The sequence below is a fragment of the Diachasmimorpha longicaudata genome, chromosome 18 (assembly GCF_034640455.1).
Source record: "Diachasmimorpha longicaudata isolate KC_UGA_2023 chromosome 18, iyDiaLong2, whole genome shotgun sequence".
In the NCBI taxonomy this organism is placed as follows: domain Eukaryota; kingdom Metazoa; phylum Arthropoda; class Insecta; order Hymenoptera; family Braconidae; genus Diachasmimorpha; species Diachasmimorpha longicaudata.
The window spans coordinates 3,279,405-3,296,601 of NC_087242.1; the positions used below are offsets into that span (position 1 = coordinate 3,279,405).

Sequence of the window (17,197 nt, forward strand, 5' to 3'; positions counted from 1 at the left end):
CTGTGGAGAACATGTTGAGGTCCAAGTAATCGAATTCTCTGATAAAAAAGTTGGAAAGAGTAATTATTAAATCGTAGGAATGGGGTGGAACTCAGGAGCAATTAACTGACCTTATTAATTATAAAGGAGCACTAAAATCTGTATTTCAGGGATTCATGACACTCATCAGCCCTTTAAGGACCTTTTTCCAGGAGTCACGTGACCAAATTAATCTCTGTAATTACCATCATAATTTTTTGGTCTCGATGAAACCTGATTTCCTGCATGAGGCCATCACGACTACATCTGGGACCTTCAGTTTCATCGGAATCAAAAAACTATTTTGTTTGTAATCGAATAAACTAAGAGTTTCTAACGAAGCAATAGACGCAATAATTCTACGATACAGAGTCCAATTGCTTTTTTAAATCAGTTTTGTCAAATGGTATCAACTCCCGTTTGGCAATTACTTCCTTCAGCCATCTTGTTGACAGTCTGGGGGTCCTCGTGCGGTTGGGATCGTTGAAGTCCACTTGGAGCAGCCCAAAACGCTCACTGGAATTGAAAACCAGAAGATGAGAAGTTTAATAAAGATCATAATTCATGATCTCTGGTCAATGAACCAGAGATGATGCCTGTTGGTCCTTTAAACCCACCTGTATCCTCTGTCCCACTCGAAATTGTCCAGGAGACTCCACACAGTGTAAACTTTGACGTTACAACCGTCTCGATTGATAGCTTCCAGCATAGACTTCATGTAACCGTACAAGAATTCAATTCTGTTGTAGTCGTTGATCGTTGCATAAGATGAAACTCCATTCTCTAGTACATAAACCGGTGGATTGTCGTAGGCTTCTTTGATGTCTCGGAGCACACCTCCCAGGCCCTCAGGAACGACCTGAAGGAGGACAACAACAGGTGAAGGTCATGAGGAAGACGTGTTGTATTGACACCAACAACTAAGGCCTGAACTTCACAAACGTCCGGCAGACATTTTCCGAATAGTGAAAAACGCCGGAATAAAATGAAAATCCCTTCGTTCAGTTGTGAAAATCAGTCAAATTTTCATCTTATTCAGACGATCTCTTATCTGAATGATGTCTACGACAGGTATTTGCAAGCCAGATGTTCGAGGTATTTGTGGTGCTATCTAAATGTAGTGAATGGAAATTATGGTAATTACAGCCAGCCAGTCAGTGGGAGATATTTCCCAACTGTCATTCAGGAACACACGAACCCCCGAATCCTGGACGTACGGACTGCCCTTCTTCCTGGGTAGGGCCTTAACCATCTTCGACGTGTAATGATTGAGTCCAAAATAATCAGACGATCCTCTGAAACGAGTGCACAGGTCAGTTGTAAACTTGTGAAAAGTGAACTACAAAATTTTTGATAAAAAACGGGGACTAATTCTAATTTATTCTCGTTGCTATCTATGGAAAATGGGGCCAGTTTTCGGCCAAATGGGTCTGCGGTTCCCTTCGCCAGCTTCGAGATGGGCAGGAAGACGAATAGGGCCCTATTCGACAGTCAACAGATTACTTTTCGATTAATTTTAATCTGTCTACAGAAAATTCGTCTGCAAATCGTTTCGTTCAACACTCGATTCACCTAATCTTCTACTTCTAGAACACTTTTGTCTTATCTTTTATCTTTTAGGTGCTGGAAGAAATTTGGAAACCTTGTAGTATCTGTACTATGAGGTAAACAACTGAGGAAAATGAATGACAGATTATCAGAGCAAAATCGTGGAAGTAGATCTTTATCAGTTTGATCGGTGATTATTAAATTATTTTGATGATGTCCATCGTCATGACTAATTACCTTATCATGTCGATCCAGTAACGTGTAAATTTAGGCAACCTGGAGAACGGCAGGCCCTCCAGTTCGCTATTTCGTCTGATTCGTTTTTTCATCACTTCTGGGTAATCTCCTTCCTTGGAGAATATGGGATGTGCTGACCAGCCGCAATCAAACTCAAATGCTATCTTCGCTGCCTCACTGTCAGCTTCAGTTTCCGGGAAATTATGTCTGCACGGCATAACTATTCCAATCTGTCCCTTCTGCGAAGGTCGGAACTCCTCATCGTAAATGTGATAAGCTCTGGCATGAGCCTTCAGCAGATTATGAAGACAAAGGTAGCTTCCAGAAAATGGTAAATCCATTCCTGAAGAATAGAATGAATGTTAACAATTTCTGGGCTTCGTCACTGGTGAGTTTCCAGGTGGGAGCAACTGATAGATTTACCTGGTGCTTGTCTCTTGCCCCCAGAAGACTGTTCGCAATAATTATTCGGCTCATTGACTGTTATCCAAAATTTAACTTTAGGTCCGAGCTCTTTGAACACCACCCGGGCATAATCAGCGAACCAGTCCACCATTAGGGAATTCGTCCAGGATCCGTAACGACCCATGAATTCCGGATGATCCCAGTGATAGATCGTGACCATAGGCTCGATTTCGTTTTTCAACAGCTCGTCAATAAGATTGTGATAATATTGTAATCCAGTTTTGCTGATGTAATGCGAATGCCCTTTCGGTAAAATTCTTGTCCAACTCAACGAGAAACGGTAATGTTTCAACTAATCAACAAATCAATATTTCTAATTATTACATCAATCGATTTTGGTGTAAAAATATTCCGATTCAAGCCAACGATTGCCACTCAATGTGATGCGATTTCATTCACTTGTAAACCGTGACCTGAGTGTAAATAGGTCATTAATTAATTAATTCAATTGTAAATGAGTTAATTAATTGCACGTTCATCATATCTACATCAGGAGCCTGAACGATGAATAATTTTTTTTATGGTGACATAGTCAATTGTGTAATTACCCCGATATCTTTCATTATCGCAACATCTTCCTTGTACTTGTGGTATGTATCGCATGCGATATCTCCATTCGATCGATCGAGAATTAATTCGTTCTTCTCGTGTGTGAACCAGTCCCACACGCTCTCGCCTTTATCAGAGGCATTCCAGCCACCCTCGACTTGATAAGCGGACGAGGCTGATCCGATGGTGAAGCCCGGAGGAAGTTTCATGTAATCGCGATTCCTACCATTTCCGGAACTACAGATTTTCGAAGAAAAAATTATTTTAGCAGAAGAGTTGAAGAAAATCAATTTAAATAAATAAATATTTAAATTAAATAAAATGAAGAGATAAAATATACGTTTTTGGTTTATTATTATTCAATGGCTCACGAGGTTTCACCGCAAAAAATTTGCATATTGTCTCGGTAGACTTTTGCAAAAAGTCACAGAACTCTATCGAAAATTGAGAAAAAGTAACGCGCGACTAAGAAAATTTTTGCATAACTTAATAATGATAGAACAATGATGAAGGAATAATTTTTTAATACAAGAGGTCAATGAAAAATTATTCTCTTACCCTAGTAAACAACTCAGCAATCCCACGAAGATCAACTTGTCCATCTCCAAGTCTTTCGTGAGTTCTTCTTGTTGAATGATGAAGAGATGCGAACACTCTGGCCTTTTATTTGGTCAAGAAAAGACAATCCTCACGCCCGATCGGCTAAACTATCAAATTCTGAGTCTTCTGCATCACATAGTTCGTATCATCCACGTTCGTTTTATCAGAATAACAACAAATGCCGTAGAGTAAATCGAACTCACGCGTTCCAGATGAATTCGTGCTCATTCTAAATTAATTATTGTGATATCAGCGGAAATCGAACGTTGAGGAATTCTTTTGTGTGCAGAACTGATAAAAATATGGATTGATCCTGGTCAATGTAAATCAGTGGCTCAGGAATTCTCGCCAGGATATTTCAATAAATTGTATATAAAAAATGAAACGTCTCCAGAACAAATTTGGTTGAAATATGCGGAATTTCAAGTTCTATCTTTATTATTGTTACCAAAAATAAATGAATAAATAAATTGAATGGATAGCTCGAGGAATATTTAAGAAAAAAAGAACTGTCAAATGATTACAGAATAAACCGGCGAACAAACGATGTTTGCAAAATCGCTAGGATTTCGCTGACCTTTTATAAATAACCATAACACGAACGGTAATTTTTCTGTCCAGGTGATTAATAAATTGAGAACATCTTTAAGAAATGACAATGGAACTTGGGGAAATTCAGTAACGATTAAAAAAATAATCATTTTATTTCCATACTAGATTCTTTATTCCCATTATTTGTTTAAAAACATATATATCAACATATGTATGGTACAGTTATAATTAATGTAATTGACCAATATCCTTTATGTTGATTAATCTTCCTTTCTTCATGATTTGCTTTAACCATTTTGTCGAGAGTCTGGGAGTCCTCTTACGCTTCGGATCGGAGAAGTTGACTTCGACCAAACCAAAGAAATCGCTGAAAAAAATTCATAAATTTCAACCCAAAAATTATTATAAAAAAATGTTGTTCTATAACTTTCACGAAAAGTCGATCCAAAAAATGAATCATTTCATGAAATTCGACTTGAACTTCAATGGAATCCTCCACAAAGACGTTCTCCACAAATTTAATTGTTGACTCGCGTACAAAAGTTTTAGTTACTGAAGATCTTTCAGAGATTTTCAACGAGAAAATTTCCCAAAGCTCCTCTGCAGACATGAATTTTCATCCTGGAAACTTACCTGTATCCGTCAGACCATTCAAAACTGTCCAGGAAGCTCCATACAGTGTAACCCTTGACATTACAACCGTCTCGATTAATAGCCAAGAGCATTTCTTTCATGTAGCCATATAAATATTCTATTCTGTTATAGTCCTTGAAACCTTTTGCCGATGTAGCACCATTCTCCATTATATAAACTGGTGGATTATCGTACACATCTCTGATTGTCCTCAGGATTTCTCCCATTCCCTGAGGAACAACCTGTCCGGAAATATCGCATATTAATTTCACAAAATTTTTTTTTTCATAATAAATTGAGGCTCAGCAGGAGGAAAATTAATTACTCGAAGCCATGAATTATTCTCAGGCCAAGTCTCATTGATAATGAGCTCCACCCCGAAGTCGTTTGGCCATTTACCGTTCGCCTCCCTTGGCAATGCTCGAACTTCCCTAGCTGTGTAGATATTTATTCCTAAGAAATCGAATGATCCCCTGAAATGTTTTAATCACAATCAACTGGGGTAATTAACGTTTAAAGAAAGTGAATAGCGCCCTGACTCAATGAGGAAAGCGTCCCATGAGCGAGGGTTCGAGTCCCGAGATATTATTTTATTGAGTCTTCCTTCATTTTTTATCCCACCACACAACAATTTTTCGATAACTCATTGTGATCGGTTAACGGTGGAAAATATTGCATGACGTTTGACATTTTTACGAAGCCGATATAGAATTCTTATTATGCGACGCAGTAATTTTTATCTGAATCACACCATAAAAATCGTTACTTTTCCGTTCCTCCATTTACAACAATTTCAACGATTTTTCAATCTGAACGCAAATTACCTTATGCGCTCGATCCACTCAGGCGAGAATTCCGGTAACCTTGAGAAGGGCAAACCCTCCAATTTGCTGTTCTCATTAATCCTATCCCTCAGCACTTGTGGATAATTTCCCTCTTTGGAAAATATGGGATATGTCCCCCACGCACACCCAGTTTCGAATCCAATTCTCTTCAGTTCTAGGTCATCTGAAGGTTGGGGGAAAAAGGGTTCACAGAGATGAACAATTCCCACTTGTCCTCCTTGTTCAGCTCGGAACTCCTCATCATAGATGTGGTAAGCTCTGGCATGAGCCTTCAGATAATTATGGAGACAGAGGTACTCGCCGAAATGGGGTAGATTGATCCCTGTTAATGACGAAGAGTGTGTTCATAATTTTTAGTGAAATGTGTTCGTAAGATCCTTTGAATATTTCATCCACCCCGAGTGGATCAGTTTACCTGGTGCATGCACATCTCTCCCAAAGCCCAGACGACAATTTTGCTCCGGTTCATTGACTGTGGCCCATAGTTTGACTCTAGACCCGAGCTCCCTGAAGACGACTCGTGCATATTCAGCGTAATATTGCACCATCAGTTCGTTGGTCCACGATCCCAAGCGAGTCATAAATTCCGGATGATCCCAGTGGTATATCGTGACGAACGGTTCCATCCCCTGTCTCCGTACCTCGTCAATCAGATCTTTGTAATACTGGAGCCCTTCCTGACTGATCTTGTCTGGCAATCCCGTGGGTAAAATCCTCGTCCAGCTCAATGAAAAACGGTAATGGCGGAACTGAAAGACGAATAAACATTTCCAAATATCGTATAACCTCTAAATGATTGAGGGAGGAGTTGAGGAGTCAGTCGAGGGTTAATCGATAGCAACTCGATTGGGTGATCTTCAATCAAATAATGATCGTCCAATGATCGACCCAGTGCACTGGTTGAGCTCTTATTGAGTGGGTATCGATCGACCCCACAGAGTGAACAAATCATTACCCCAATATCCTTCATCATCGCAATGTCCTCCTTATACTTGTGATACGAATCACATGCGATATCTCCAGTCGCTTGACCCACCACAATCGAATCCTTCTTGTGTGTGAACCAATCCCAAACGCTCGGACCTTTACCACTGACATTCCAGGCACCTTCTACTTGATAAGCTGAAGAGGCCGATCCGATGCTGAAGCCAGGAGGGAATTTCAGGTAATCTTCTTCATGTTGAATACCGCTGCAACTGCTAATTTTCAAAGAACAAAGGATTTTAGGTGGATTACTGTAAGATCATGACACCTCCAACGCAACCTTGCTGATTTTTCTGGCTGGAAGGGGACGGATATATTTTGGAGATTCTCCAGTTGCTCGAGGGCTAATTCATTTTAATACGACAAGCGAATATTTGTCTTACCGTAGGATGAAAATGAAAAATCCGAAGATAGTGAACTGGTCCATCTCAAAGTGTAAGTTCCACTTGGTGTCCTTCGTGAGTTAAGTCATGGGGTTCACGTACGGCCAGTCTTTATAGTTGTCAAGGAACCTTAATCAGGAGTTATGATCACAATTTGAAAAACACTCGAGAATCCTCGTAAAAAATACAGGAAACGTATAGATCTATCTAATCTACGTGGCATTCCTGGGTTTATGTTTGGCTCGTGTTCTCCATGAGTGGAAAATTACCAGTCAACCCTGGAGATGTAATCATGCACCAGATTAATTGATCCACCCAGGGCGGATGAAATCCTGTAAAATGATCTTATGAACACATTTTAATTGTGAAAAAATTGTGAACATCTCCTTGATCATCTCCAGGATTGACTCCCAACAAAAAAATTTTTTTTCGAAAAATATGTACAACATTTTTAATCTTCCTAAGTTATGTAGAGCAGGAAGCATATTCGTCACTATATATTTTTATTTTTCCTTCAAAAATGCAGGAAATATATAGAATTAGATGATTTTTACGGTAGTTCTCCTGGGGGACTATCTTTTCCGTATATTAAAGCCGAAAAATAAAGAAAGGAATGTATTTTTGATTATACATTTCCTATTTTTCGAAATCACGGCCATTTATAAAACAAGGAAATGGTGACTGCGAAGGTAATGCGATATGTTGAACTAGTCGTATCAACTGGTGTCCTTCGATTTTACCAATAAAATTGAAAAAACACGTGCTGAATACTTCTGCTGATAAAGAACGATCTTCATATCCCCCAAGACTTCAAGTTTGGAAAACCGAAAAACAGTAATTTTCAACTAAATCATAAATAATTCATTATTATGACTAATAAGTCCATCGATATCTGCCCCCGAGGGATTATTCAATCGTCAGTCAATCGATATTTAATCGAGACAAACAATATCTGCGTCCTTTGATAACAAGGGAGCTGAGTAACTACTCAATAACAATTATCAATGAGGTGTATCGTCCCTCAGGATGGGATTAGATTTTTTTGAAGACCTTCCCCCAGTTTTTCCATCATTCAATGTCGACTATCAATAACTCTGCTATAAAATAGTTGTGATAGACATCGAGAGGATCAGTGTCTGCTCATAATGCGTTCATTATTCATTACGATTTTTGTTTCATTGAAATTTGGATGGATTGTTAAAAGCCTCCCATGTATGAACAATTTTTTTAAACTTGAAGAACAGGGCTCCACATTATTGAAACAATTTTTTATTCTACAGCTGAGGTCAGAATCATTGGTGGTGCAGAAACAGGAATCGAAGCATATCCCTACGTCGTACGTGACTCAAATCATCGAATAATTGTTTAAGGATGTCGAATAGTTTATAGAACATCTTAAAATTGCACTAAAAAAATACAGAGGAATATTATTATGTTTCAGGTTTCTCTGCAATACAATGGAACTTTCGATGGATACGACGTCGAACATTTTTGTGCTGGAGTCATCATTAATGAGAGGTGGATTGGGACGGCAGCTAAATGTATCGATAAGTGAGTAATTTCTCCCCACATTCACGAATTAAAAATCAATAGGGTTCGTATCATCAGTATTAGTCATTATAATTCGATTCCATTTATTCAATAAATCAAAAGTATTATTTAATTGAGGAAAATGCTCGATTGATCGTCAGGAGAAAACCAGGAGAATTCAATGTACGAGTGGGTTCAAAGTATTACTTCAAAGAGGGAGTGATTCATGAGATCGATAGTCTTCTGATACATCCGAAATACACAGAGATTGAATGGGATTATGATGTCGGTCTTATCGAGGTCTGTAGCTGATATTTTTCATTGGTTTTATTTAGTTATATTAATGACAATTAATAGAAAAATTAACAGCAATTTGTGTTATTAATTAATTTGTGTACAGGTGCATAAACCAATTGAGTTTGATCTTAAAACTCAACCAGTTCAGTTGCCTCTCCCTCACCAGGAACTACCTGCAGGAACAAATCTAGCGATTGTCGGTTGGGGGGCTACGAAGGTGAGAAACAACGATTTTCCCCTCCCTAAATAATCACATATTTAAGAGATAATCCAGAAATCATTATCATCAGGGCGATGATCAAATCATTCTGATTTGATCCAATAATTCCCTCTCCATTGATCAATATAATTAATTTTCTTTACATATTTTTTTAATCTAAGTTTCCCTCATTCGATCTTTCGTCTGTTCACCTATAGCTACTCGGACCTCCCTCACCTGTAATTAACGCCAATATCGTACCAGTGATAAGCCAATCGATGTGTGAGGATAGCCTCGGACACTTTACTGTCACACCACGAATGTTCTGCATCTTTAAACATGGGAACGGACCTTGCGTTGGTGACACTGGTTCCCCAGGTGTCGTAAACAATACACTTTTTGGTGAGTCCAACGTAAACGTCAAGATTATTTAATCCGTCATTTTTTACCTAATTAATCTACATAAAAATCCCTCCAGATTTTTTCAATGATAAGATTATTCTGTTGTGAAGTGTCACAAAGTTGTAATTATTTCAGGTTTAGCATCGTGGAGTCCATCCTGCGCCTATCAATATCCCACCGTTTACACGAACCTATCAACTACTGTCGACTGGATCAATCAGATCATAAGGGCACCATCTGCGCCTCTTTCGCCGAAATTTCGCGAATAAATCAATTTTTCTTTCGATCATTCATAAAAATACAATTATTGCTAAGAACTCATTTTTTTATTGAAATCTTCATAGGAAAATAAACATAAACACAGCCGGGAAGCCGGAGGCTAAAGACAATTTTAGGACAATAATTGAGGTAGTGCTGGTCGATCAAAGGATCGACTTATGTCGAGACAATAGCGAGAAGAGCCTTCTTGTAGTTCCCGGAGGTATCCCCACTGATCCAGCTCTCCAGGGACTTCCCATAGCGCTTCTCAAACGTCCTCTTGATATCCCCAAGATCGATTTCGCATCTCGATACGATAATACGGATCAGGGTGCGATCCTTGGTGCCGATTCCCTGCATCGCAGCGTACAGCCTCTCCGTGAAAAAGCCGACCTTTGATTTAGCGCATTTGACAAGGGCAAGAAGTCCCTTCCTGATGCTCCCGGAGAAGGCCCTCTCAATGGGCGCCTGAATATCATCACCGGAGATCTTCTCGTACTCGAGGAACAGCTGGCGGAGTTGTCGGTAGCTGCGAGTGACAATTATTGAGTTGAATCTAGAGTGCGGGTCCCTCCACTGCTTCTCACCACTGTCGAAAAGACTTTGAGCGTCAAACTGAGCTTGCGAGTGGTCAATCCCTTCGTTCTCGTCTCTGTTCGCTTGACAGAGTGAGCCCACCAGTCGTTTAAAGTCCTCAGATGTGTCATCCCTGAGGTCTTTATCTGGTCTTCTTCCATATTCTGAAATTAAAATTCATTTCAAACTCATCGTGAGGTGAATAATGAATTTGGTTTCCAGGGAGACACCCTGAACACATTGTACTCACGTTTCTCGTAAGTCTCCACGACAGTCCTGATCCCCCAATTACCGAGTGTACACAGCAACTCAATAATTGTCTCCTCATCAGTCTCCTGCGCCGAAATAGCGTCGTGGAGTTCCTTAACGTAGTAATGATGCAACGGCGTCATCAGGGATGTGACAACACTCCCAAGATTTCCGCACAGCTTCTGCTTCAAGTCACTGAGCAGAGTGTTCCCGTGGTGTTTCTGGTACGACTCCCCGATCTCCAGACGCTGAACGATTCCCCGTTTGGTGAGAATATCGAGTATTGCTAGTTCATCGGTGCTGGAGCCCTTCATTGCTTGACACATCAACGCTGCGTCAGCAGTTGCATCAAAACTGTGGACTGGATAAACCGTCGGTTCGCACTGCTGCAAAGGGGTATGATAATTTTTTAATTAATAAATAAACAAATGAATCAATGAATAAATTAATTAATTAATTCCCTTCGCAGCTCACCTTGTCGGGCCAATATTGTTTGGGTGTCATTGTTCCTTCTGTTATTTCAATCGCTCCTGGAGATCTGCAATTGATAAATTTGTCAGGTAACTTGTCTGCCGCAATAATTTTGTGATGACGGGGTAATGGCACGGTAAACTGACGAGAAGCGACGCGCACTCGCGCACAGGAGGCTGATTGACGCATTTTTTAATGGTAAATTTTAAGAGACGAATTGATGGGCTTCGTGTGCTCCTTGAAGGGAGGAAATTGTTAATAAGTACTCTGGTGAATAATTACCGGAATTAATGAGATGAGAGGCTACTGCTTCGAGTACCGGTAGTTCAATGGTTACTGACTAGCGAGGGGTCCAATTTAAAGGCAGTCACATGTGACCACGACCGGTGCAACTGATTTCGATTTTCGAAGAGGGAGAAGAATTTGAATTGCTCTTGCCCCAGTTTAATTTCATTCCTATGACCAGAGATTAACGATTAAATAACATTCCATTAAGGGCATTTTGTGACCCCATTAGTAGTCAATGAACGACAATCAAATGATGATTATTTTTATAAAAATTCATTTTTTATTGCTGCTTACATAAATTTCTAATGGGAGAAATGAAATTCTGGGTAGAGCTCTTACTGATAATGGAGTGTAATTGATTTTTCATCGGTTCAACTGTATTAACTAATAGGAATAACATTTTTTAATTGTTTATTCTGCGATTGATCGGCACGACGACCTTGTTAATCGCCTGATGAATTTCTAATTGTTCAACGGGTGTGAAAATCGTTTGCGGTGCGCGAACATTAATTAGGGAATCCAGATCAATGCGGCGTGCGACAAATAAATGCAGCGATAAATCAGTTACTTCTTTCCATATTTACAAGCCAATAATCATTAGCACTCGCATCGTTAGCGTTAGTGATTATGACGATTTATTCAATAAAATCAAAAGACTATTTAATTGCTGGAAATCCTGGATTGATTGGAAGGAGAAAATCCACTTCCTTGAGTTGCGGATGGTGATGGTAATTTTTTCTTAAGGATATCCTTAATTGTTGACCAATCGACGTGGGTGGAACGAATATCGAACCACGATCTCCTCCTGAAGATTAATTAACCTGAATTGATGCCAATACAGAGACACAAATTCTTTAGAAATTACATATCTCTTCCGTAATCTGTCACAACAATATTCAGTTACGCATTTTTTCACTGAATGTTCAATACTTTTCCTGAACTTTTATTTCTGATTCCTCGAAAGTCCTAACAGCCCTTCAGGACTTTTTCCTGATTAAGGAACGTAATTTTTCAAGAATTTGTCTTTCTAAAACATTCCAAAAGGTGTGGATCATCGTTTTCGACGTTCGATATCATTCACGTCATGTTGATAGCCTCTCTTATCATTAAAAAACGTTATCTCATAATCATCACGAAGAAATGATTGTCAATGACCTTTTTTCTATTGACTAAATTCAGGAGCTCAGGAAAATAAAAACATGATAATAATGATTGATACTTTTATTTTATAAAATAGATCATTCTTCTGCTCCTCATTACATCCTCGAAAGGATCATAAATATTCAATAAACAAATATAAATTATCTGACATTTGACGAAGTCCGTTTTAACACAGTTCGCAAGCTGGTGATCCCCCACATATCATCAGTACAATAATTTCAAGGATTCACTAATTAATAATAGACAGAAGAGCTTTCCTATAATCCCCGGAAGTGTCTCCACTAATCCAACTCTCCAGGGACTTCCCATATCGCTTCTCAAACGCCTCCTTGATATCCCCAAGATCGATTTCACTCCTGAGGACGATAATACGAATCAGGATACGATCCTTGGTGCCGAGTCCCTGCATTGCAGCGTGAAGTCTCTCGGTGAGAAAGCCGACCTTGGATTTCGTGCATTTGACGAATGCAAGAAGTCCTTTCTTGATACTTCCGGAGAAGGCCTTCTCGATGGAGACTTCAATGTCATCACCAGAGATCTTCTCGTACTCCAGGAATAATTGTCGAAGCTGTTGATAACTGTTGGTGACGATGAGTTCGTTGAACCGGGAGTCTTCCTCTCTCCACTGCTTCTCACCAGCTTCGTACAGGTCCTTGGCGTCCAGCTGAGCTTGAGCAAGATCTATCCCCACACTCTCATCCCTGTTTGCCTGACAAATGGAGACGATCAGTCTCTTGAACTGACCAGAAGTGTCGTCTTTGAGGTCGTCCTCGATGCTTCTTCCATATTCTGGAGTGGAAAGGAAGGATTTAATTATGTGGATGAAATCAAATACAAAAAAAGACATTTACGACTTACGTTTCTGATAAGACTCCACGACAGTGTTGATCCCCCAGTTACCGACAGTGCACAGTAATTCGATGATTGATTTCTCGTCGGTCTTGCGTCCTGTAATGGCGTCGTGGAGTTCTCTGACGTAGTAGTCCTGTAACGGCGTCATGAGGGCGACGACCACGTCCCCCAAGTTCCCAGACAGCTTGCTCTTCAGGTCATTGACCAGGGTACTCCTGTGGTGCTGCTCGTACAGCTCGGCGATCTCCATACGCTGTTTAATTCCACGGTTGGTAAGCACATCGATTATCGCTTCTTCATCGACACCAGAGCTCTTCATCGCTTTGCACATTGATGCTGCGTCTGCTGTTGGGTCGAAATTCTCCACTGGATACACCGTTGGGGTACACTGAGGGCAATCACATGCAGAATAATTACTAGGAAAATATTTGGTAATGGAGTGTCTTCCAGAAATCCTCGGAAGTCTTTTTGATGAGCCGAAAAGGTCGGGTTTGTCACCAAAGAATATGAAGAAAGGGACAGAAAGTTTTGGAACAAAAAGAAAATGGAACGTTGTCGTCTTTTAAGAGATGTCATTATGCTATAGCTAATGACGCAGTCATTTCAATAAATACCAATCAACTCAGAAGACAAAGGTTTTATCAGAGAGAACATGAGATTTCCAGAAAATTTCTGGAACACTCAGAAGAAAAATTCTCTCAAGAATATTTACTATATACAAAAAAATGTAATTGACAACGAAATGTCTTAAAAAATTATGTATCTGGATTTACAAAATGGCCGCGTCATTATTATATTAATAAAAATGATATAAAGAGAGAAAAAAATTTGTATAAATGAAAAAAGGCAGAAAAATGTACCTTGAAGGGCCAATACCTCGGAGTCATTTTTGTATTGTTATTCCAGTTCCTCTGGGTGATCTGCAACTGATAAATTCTAGTGTTAATTAGCCTCCTGATAGTGCGTGACACTAAACCGAAAATTCGACGGTGAACACATTAAAACAGACGTCATTTATGCACGAATTGGAGCACTTGTGTAAGAAAATTATTGGGAACCAAATTTGTGACAGTTTTTCATGCTCCTTAATGTGGAAAGGGAGTGGCAAATGTTTACTTGGATCAATAATTACCGAATTTAATGGGACAAGGAGGACTGACTGCTTCAAGGGCCGATGATTCAATGATAGCCCAATAGTTAAAAGTCTCATTTAAAGACGGAGATGTGGAGAGGGAGGACAATTTAAAAAATACTTCCCCCCTTCCCCCCGTTAATCGTCTGCGTGGAGTTGCTATCTCGTTAATGGGATATTTCAAAACCAATAGTGATGAAAAATTTATTTTTCATTATTGGGTCATGAAAATGACTTAATGAACATTATTCCGGCACCATCCAAACAGACAAAAACATAAACATTGTCGTTCAAAATTTTTCATTGGATACGAAGTGAGAAGCAAGTGTCTTCTGAAGCACTTGAAGTGTTTTGGATGCCATCTTGGAGAACAGTAGAGCGGAAGGGGATTCCCATTATGACCAAATCATTAATTTGGTCCCCCAAATCTTTTTTTGACAGTTTTGGAGAGCAAAATGAGGGGAAATTACATAAATAACGTTCGCCTGAAAAATAAAACATTTTTTTTTTCATACTGTCCTTGTGCCAGCATTGAACCAACATTACTCAGTTGGTATTCGGTACAACCTGGTGAACCCTCAGATACTCCAATTGACTGAATTAATTGACCAAAAATTAGTTATTGGATAAATAATTTAGTTCTTCTGGTACTCGATGGACAATCGAAGGGCCGAACAATTTTTCCTTTTGCAAGAAAAAATCTGATAATGTTTTTTTACTGTAACAATGAATGTTGATGTAATTCCCCTGACGCCATAACAAAAAATAACTTCTGCTCTATTATTAATGTTAGAGGTCATCAGAATATTATTTTATTTCTCGAAAAATTGATGTGGCATTGAAAAATGAGTTTCGCCTCATTACCCTAGTTATCAGAATTCGATTTCCTCTCGTTTACCAATAATGCCTTAATGGAATTCTATTAATGGAGTATGATTTTTACGAACGAAAAATTCCCTCCAAACTTTTCCCTCTCCGATGTGTAAATTGTGTACCACTCGCGTCACATCTGTCTCTCTTTAAATGAGACCGTTGAGTATCGAAATATCATTGAAACCCTAGCCTTTTAAGCAGTAGCTCCCCATTACCACATCAAACCACTAATTATCGATCATAATCATTAACAGTCGCCCCCTTCCCTAGAAATTACGCAAAACTGGGAACCTGTTCCTGAAATTTTTGGATAAAAAGTGCCGATTTTCTCACCTCCATTCGAGTGTGCGTTTGCTTTTATGTGTTTACCGTGCACTTCAGTTGTTAATAGACTGAAAAAAATTAATATTTTCGATAAGTAAGTCCTCACTTGTGCCACGAAATCGAATATTTCTATTCAAGTGCATTAAAGTGTTCTTAACAATTCAGTGAATAATTAACACGGACGTTTACCACTTGCAGGTCCTCCGGCAAAGTTGAAATAACAAATAGCGAAATGTCCTTGAAACGATATTGTCCTCACAAGGTGGGTTAAAAGACATTCTCCCCAAGTTCTGAAAGTATTAAAAAAATTCTACTAAAAAATCTGGTACATCAGAAAAACCTCCCTTTCCCATTAATCAGTGAGTTAATCAATTTAGTCATTACCTCGTACAGACTCAGGCAACGATCCACCCTGTCGAGCCCTTCGACGCAATCGCCGATGCAGGAATATTGTGCGAGGTTACCAGACGTTCCAATGTCGATGAAAAATCGATAATCGAAGTTCTCACGAACCGTGGAATTATCCAGCGCCTGGAGATCGCCAAGATGTACAGGGCATACCATGGCCATCCCCTGCTCAGCGACTTGAAGAGTAGAATCTCTGGAAATCTTTGGAATGTCATTGCCGCCCTTATGACACCGTTGCCCCATTACTACGCCAAAGAAATTCACGACGCCATTGTGGCACGAGCCACCGACGAGGATGTCATCATCGAAATATTGTGCACACTCAGTAATTATGGGGTTGTGACTATCGCAGAGTCATACGAAGAGCGTAAGTATCACGTGATCGAATCCAGGGACTTTCCTGGCGGATAAAAAATCATTAGAGATTCCAGGATTAATTTACTACGACCGATTTTTATTGTCTTCATTTCAGTGTATGGAAAGACTCTGGAGAACGACCTCAGAGACAACACATCCGGTGCCTTCGCAAAATTAAGTGTCGCCCTCTGTCAAGGGAAAAGAAACGAAAATCATGTGATAGATCATGCACAAGCAAAATCCGATGCCCAAAAGCTCTTCGAGGTCGGTGGAAAGCTCTGGAGCGCTGAAGACTCGCACTTCAACCAAATAATCATCACTCACAGTTACCCCCAACTGGCCCAGACATTCCTGGAGTACGAGAACATGTCGGGGGATGACATCGAGGTGCCCATTGAGAAAGCCTTCTCCGGGAATATCAAGAGAGCAATTTTGGCTATCGTGAAATGCGTGAAATCCAAGATCGGTTTCTTCTCTGGAAGACTGCACGCTGCCATGCAGGGAATCGGCACCAACGATCGCACCCTCATACGCATCGTCGTGTCCAGAAGTGAAATCGACCTTGGGGATATCAAGAGTGTGTTTGAGAGACGTTATGGAAAATCCCTGGAGAGCTGGATCGCTGGAGACACATCTGGGGATTACAAGAAAGCCCTTCTCTCCATCGTCTCCACATATCCGGATTATTAGTCTTCGTCACTAGCTGCTACGCTCAGTTCGTGGCAGAAAGTGCATTTACATGACTCCGTGGGGTAAACGTCGACTTATGCAGAAGCTATTTATCTTGTTTACCACTTCGTAACTAATTTACGAACTCAATGAAATTAAAATATACGAGAAATTGCTTTTGCATCGCATGTAATACCGTTTTTTGTTAATAAACTGGAAATTTACTTCCAAATGTTGATTTTACCCATTTTCTTACGCGTGTAATTAATTAAATCAGGTCTCTGATCAACTAATTAGGTCGGGTTGTGCACTCAACTGAATCGTTTCATTGATTATT

The 17,197-nt window shown here is 39.7% G+C and overlaps 6 protein-coding genes across 12 annotated transcripts; 2 read left to right on the forward strand and 4 right to left on the reverse strand.

The window, feature by feature from the left end:
* Window positions 1-111: 111 nt before the first annotated feature.
* On the reverse strand, window positions 112-3,533 carry LOC135170985 (myrosinase 1-like). The gene is made up of 7 exons (XM_064137244.1): window positions 3,376-3,533; window positions 2,817-3,054; window positions 2,227-2,560; window positions 1,804-2,146; window positions 1,163-1,313; window positions 636-877; window positions 112-534 (listed from the first exon to the last, which is right to left on the reverse strand). Exons 1-7 carry the CDS (start codon window positions 3,417-3,419, stop codon window positions 378-380), a joined length of 1,509 nt encoding a protein of 502 aa, XP_063993314.1. The 5' UTR covers window positions 3,420-3,533; the 3' UTR covers window positions 112-377.
* A 584-nt stretch (window positions 3,534-4,117) lies between these two features.
* On the reverse strand, window positions 4,118-6,962 carry LOC135171081 (myrosinase 1-like). Its single transcript, XM_064137392.1, has 7 exons — window positions 6,815-6,962; window positions 6,403-6,646; window positions 5,863-6,196; window positions 5,427-5,769; window positions 4,928-5,075; window positions 4,603-4,844; window positions 4,118-4,336 (listed from the first exon to the last, which is right to left on the reverse strand). The coding sequence occupies exons 1-7, from the start codon at window positions 6,856-6,858 to the stop codon at window positions 4,198-4,200; spliced, it is 1,494 nt and encodes a 497-aa protein (XP_063993462.1). The 5' UTR covers window positions 6,859-6,962; the 3' UTR covers window positions 4,118-4,197.
* A 709-nt stretch (window positions 6,963-7,671) lies between these two features.
* On the forward strand, window positions 7,672-9,761 carry LOC135171096 (trypsin-like). The gene is made up of 7 exons (XM_064137429.1): window positions 7,672-8,026; window positions 8,095-8,150; window positions 8,256-8,365; window positions 8,506-8,644; window positions 8,745-8,858; window positions 9,059-9,242; window positions 9,378-9,761. The coding sequence occupies exons 1-7, from the start codon at window positions 7,960-7,962 to the stop codon at window positions 9,509-9,511; spliced, it is 804 nt and encodes a 267-aa protein (XP_063993499.1). The 5' UTR covers window positions 7,672-7,959; the 3' UTR covers window positions 9,512-9,761.
* LOC135171091 (annexin B9-like) lies at window positions 9,614-10,977 on the reverse strand. The gene is made up of 3 exons (XM_064137423.1): window positions 10,800-10,977; window positions 10,327-10,711; window positions 9,614-10,240 (listed from the first exon to the last, which is right to left on the reverse strand). The coding sequence occupies exons 1-3, from the start codon at window positions 10,827-10,829 to the stop codon at window positions 9,678-9,680; spliced, it is 978 nt and encodes a 325-aa protein (XP_063993493.1). The 5' UTR covers window positions 10,830-10,977; the 3' UTR covers window positions 9,614-9,677.
* On the forward strand, window positions 10,583-17,164 carry LOC135171090 (annexin B9-like). Of its 2 annotated transcripts, none has more exons than XM_064137421.1 (5): window positions 10,583-10,721; window positions 10,795-10,994; window positions 15,625-15,688; window positions 15,820-16,201; window positions 16,307-17,164. In XM_064137421.1, the coding sequence occupies exons 3-5, from the start codon at window positions 15,659-15,661 to the stop codon at window positions 16,879-16,881; spliced, it is 987 nt and encodes a 328-aa protein (XP_063993491.1). In that variant the 5' UTR covers window positions 10,583-10,721; window positions 10,795-10,994; window positions 15,625-15,658; the 3' UTR covers window positions 16,882-17,164. The 2 variants fall into 2 exon arrangements, with proteins under 2 accessions (XP_063993491.1, XP_063993492.1); XM_064137422.1 differs by having other exon boundaries at window positions 10,681-10,721; window positions 10,795-10,885.
* On the reverse strand, window positions 12,337-15,832 carry LOC135171087 (annexin B9-like). Of its 6 annotated transcripts, XM_064137405.1 has the most exons (5): window positions 15,811-15,832; window positions 15,610-15,716; window positions 13,958-14,023; window positions 13,104-13,485; window positions 12,337-13,034 (listed from the first exon to the last, which is right to left on the reverse strand). In XM_064137405.1, exons 3-5 carry the CDS (start codon window positions 13,982-13,984, stop codon window positions 12,475-12,477), a joined length of 969 nt encoding a protein of 322 aa, XP_063993475.1. In that variant the 5' UTR covers window positions 13,985-14,023; window positions 15,610-15,716; window positions 15,811-15,832; the 3' UTR covers window positions 12,337-12,474. The 6 variants fall into 6 exon arrangements, with proteins under 6 accessions (XP_063993475.1, XP_063993472.1, XP_063993476.1 ...); XM_064137402.1 differs by lacking the exon at window positions 15,811-15,832 and having other exon boundaries at window positions 15,616-15,714; XM_064137406.1 differs by lacking the exon at window positions 15,811-15,832 and having other exon boundaries at window positions 13,958-14,017; window positions 15,616-15,672.
* Window positions 17,165-17,197: the final 33 nt, after the last annotated feature.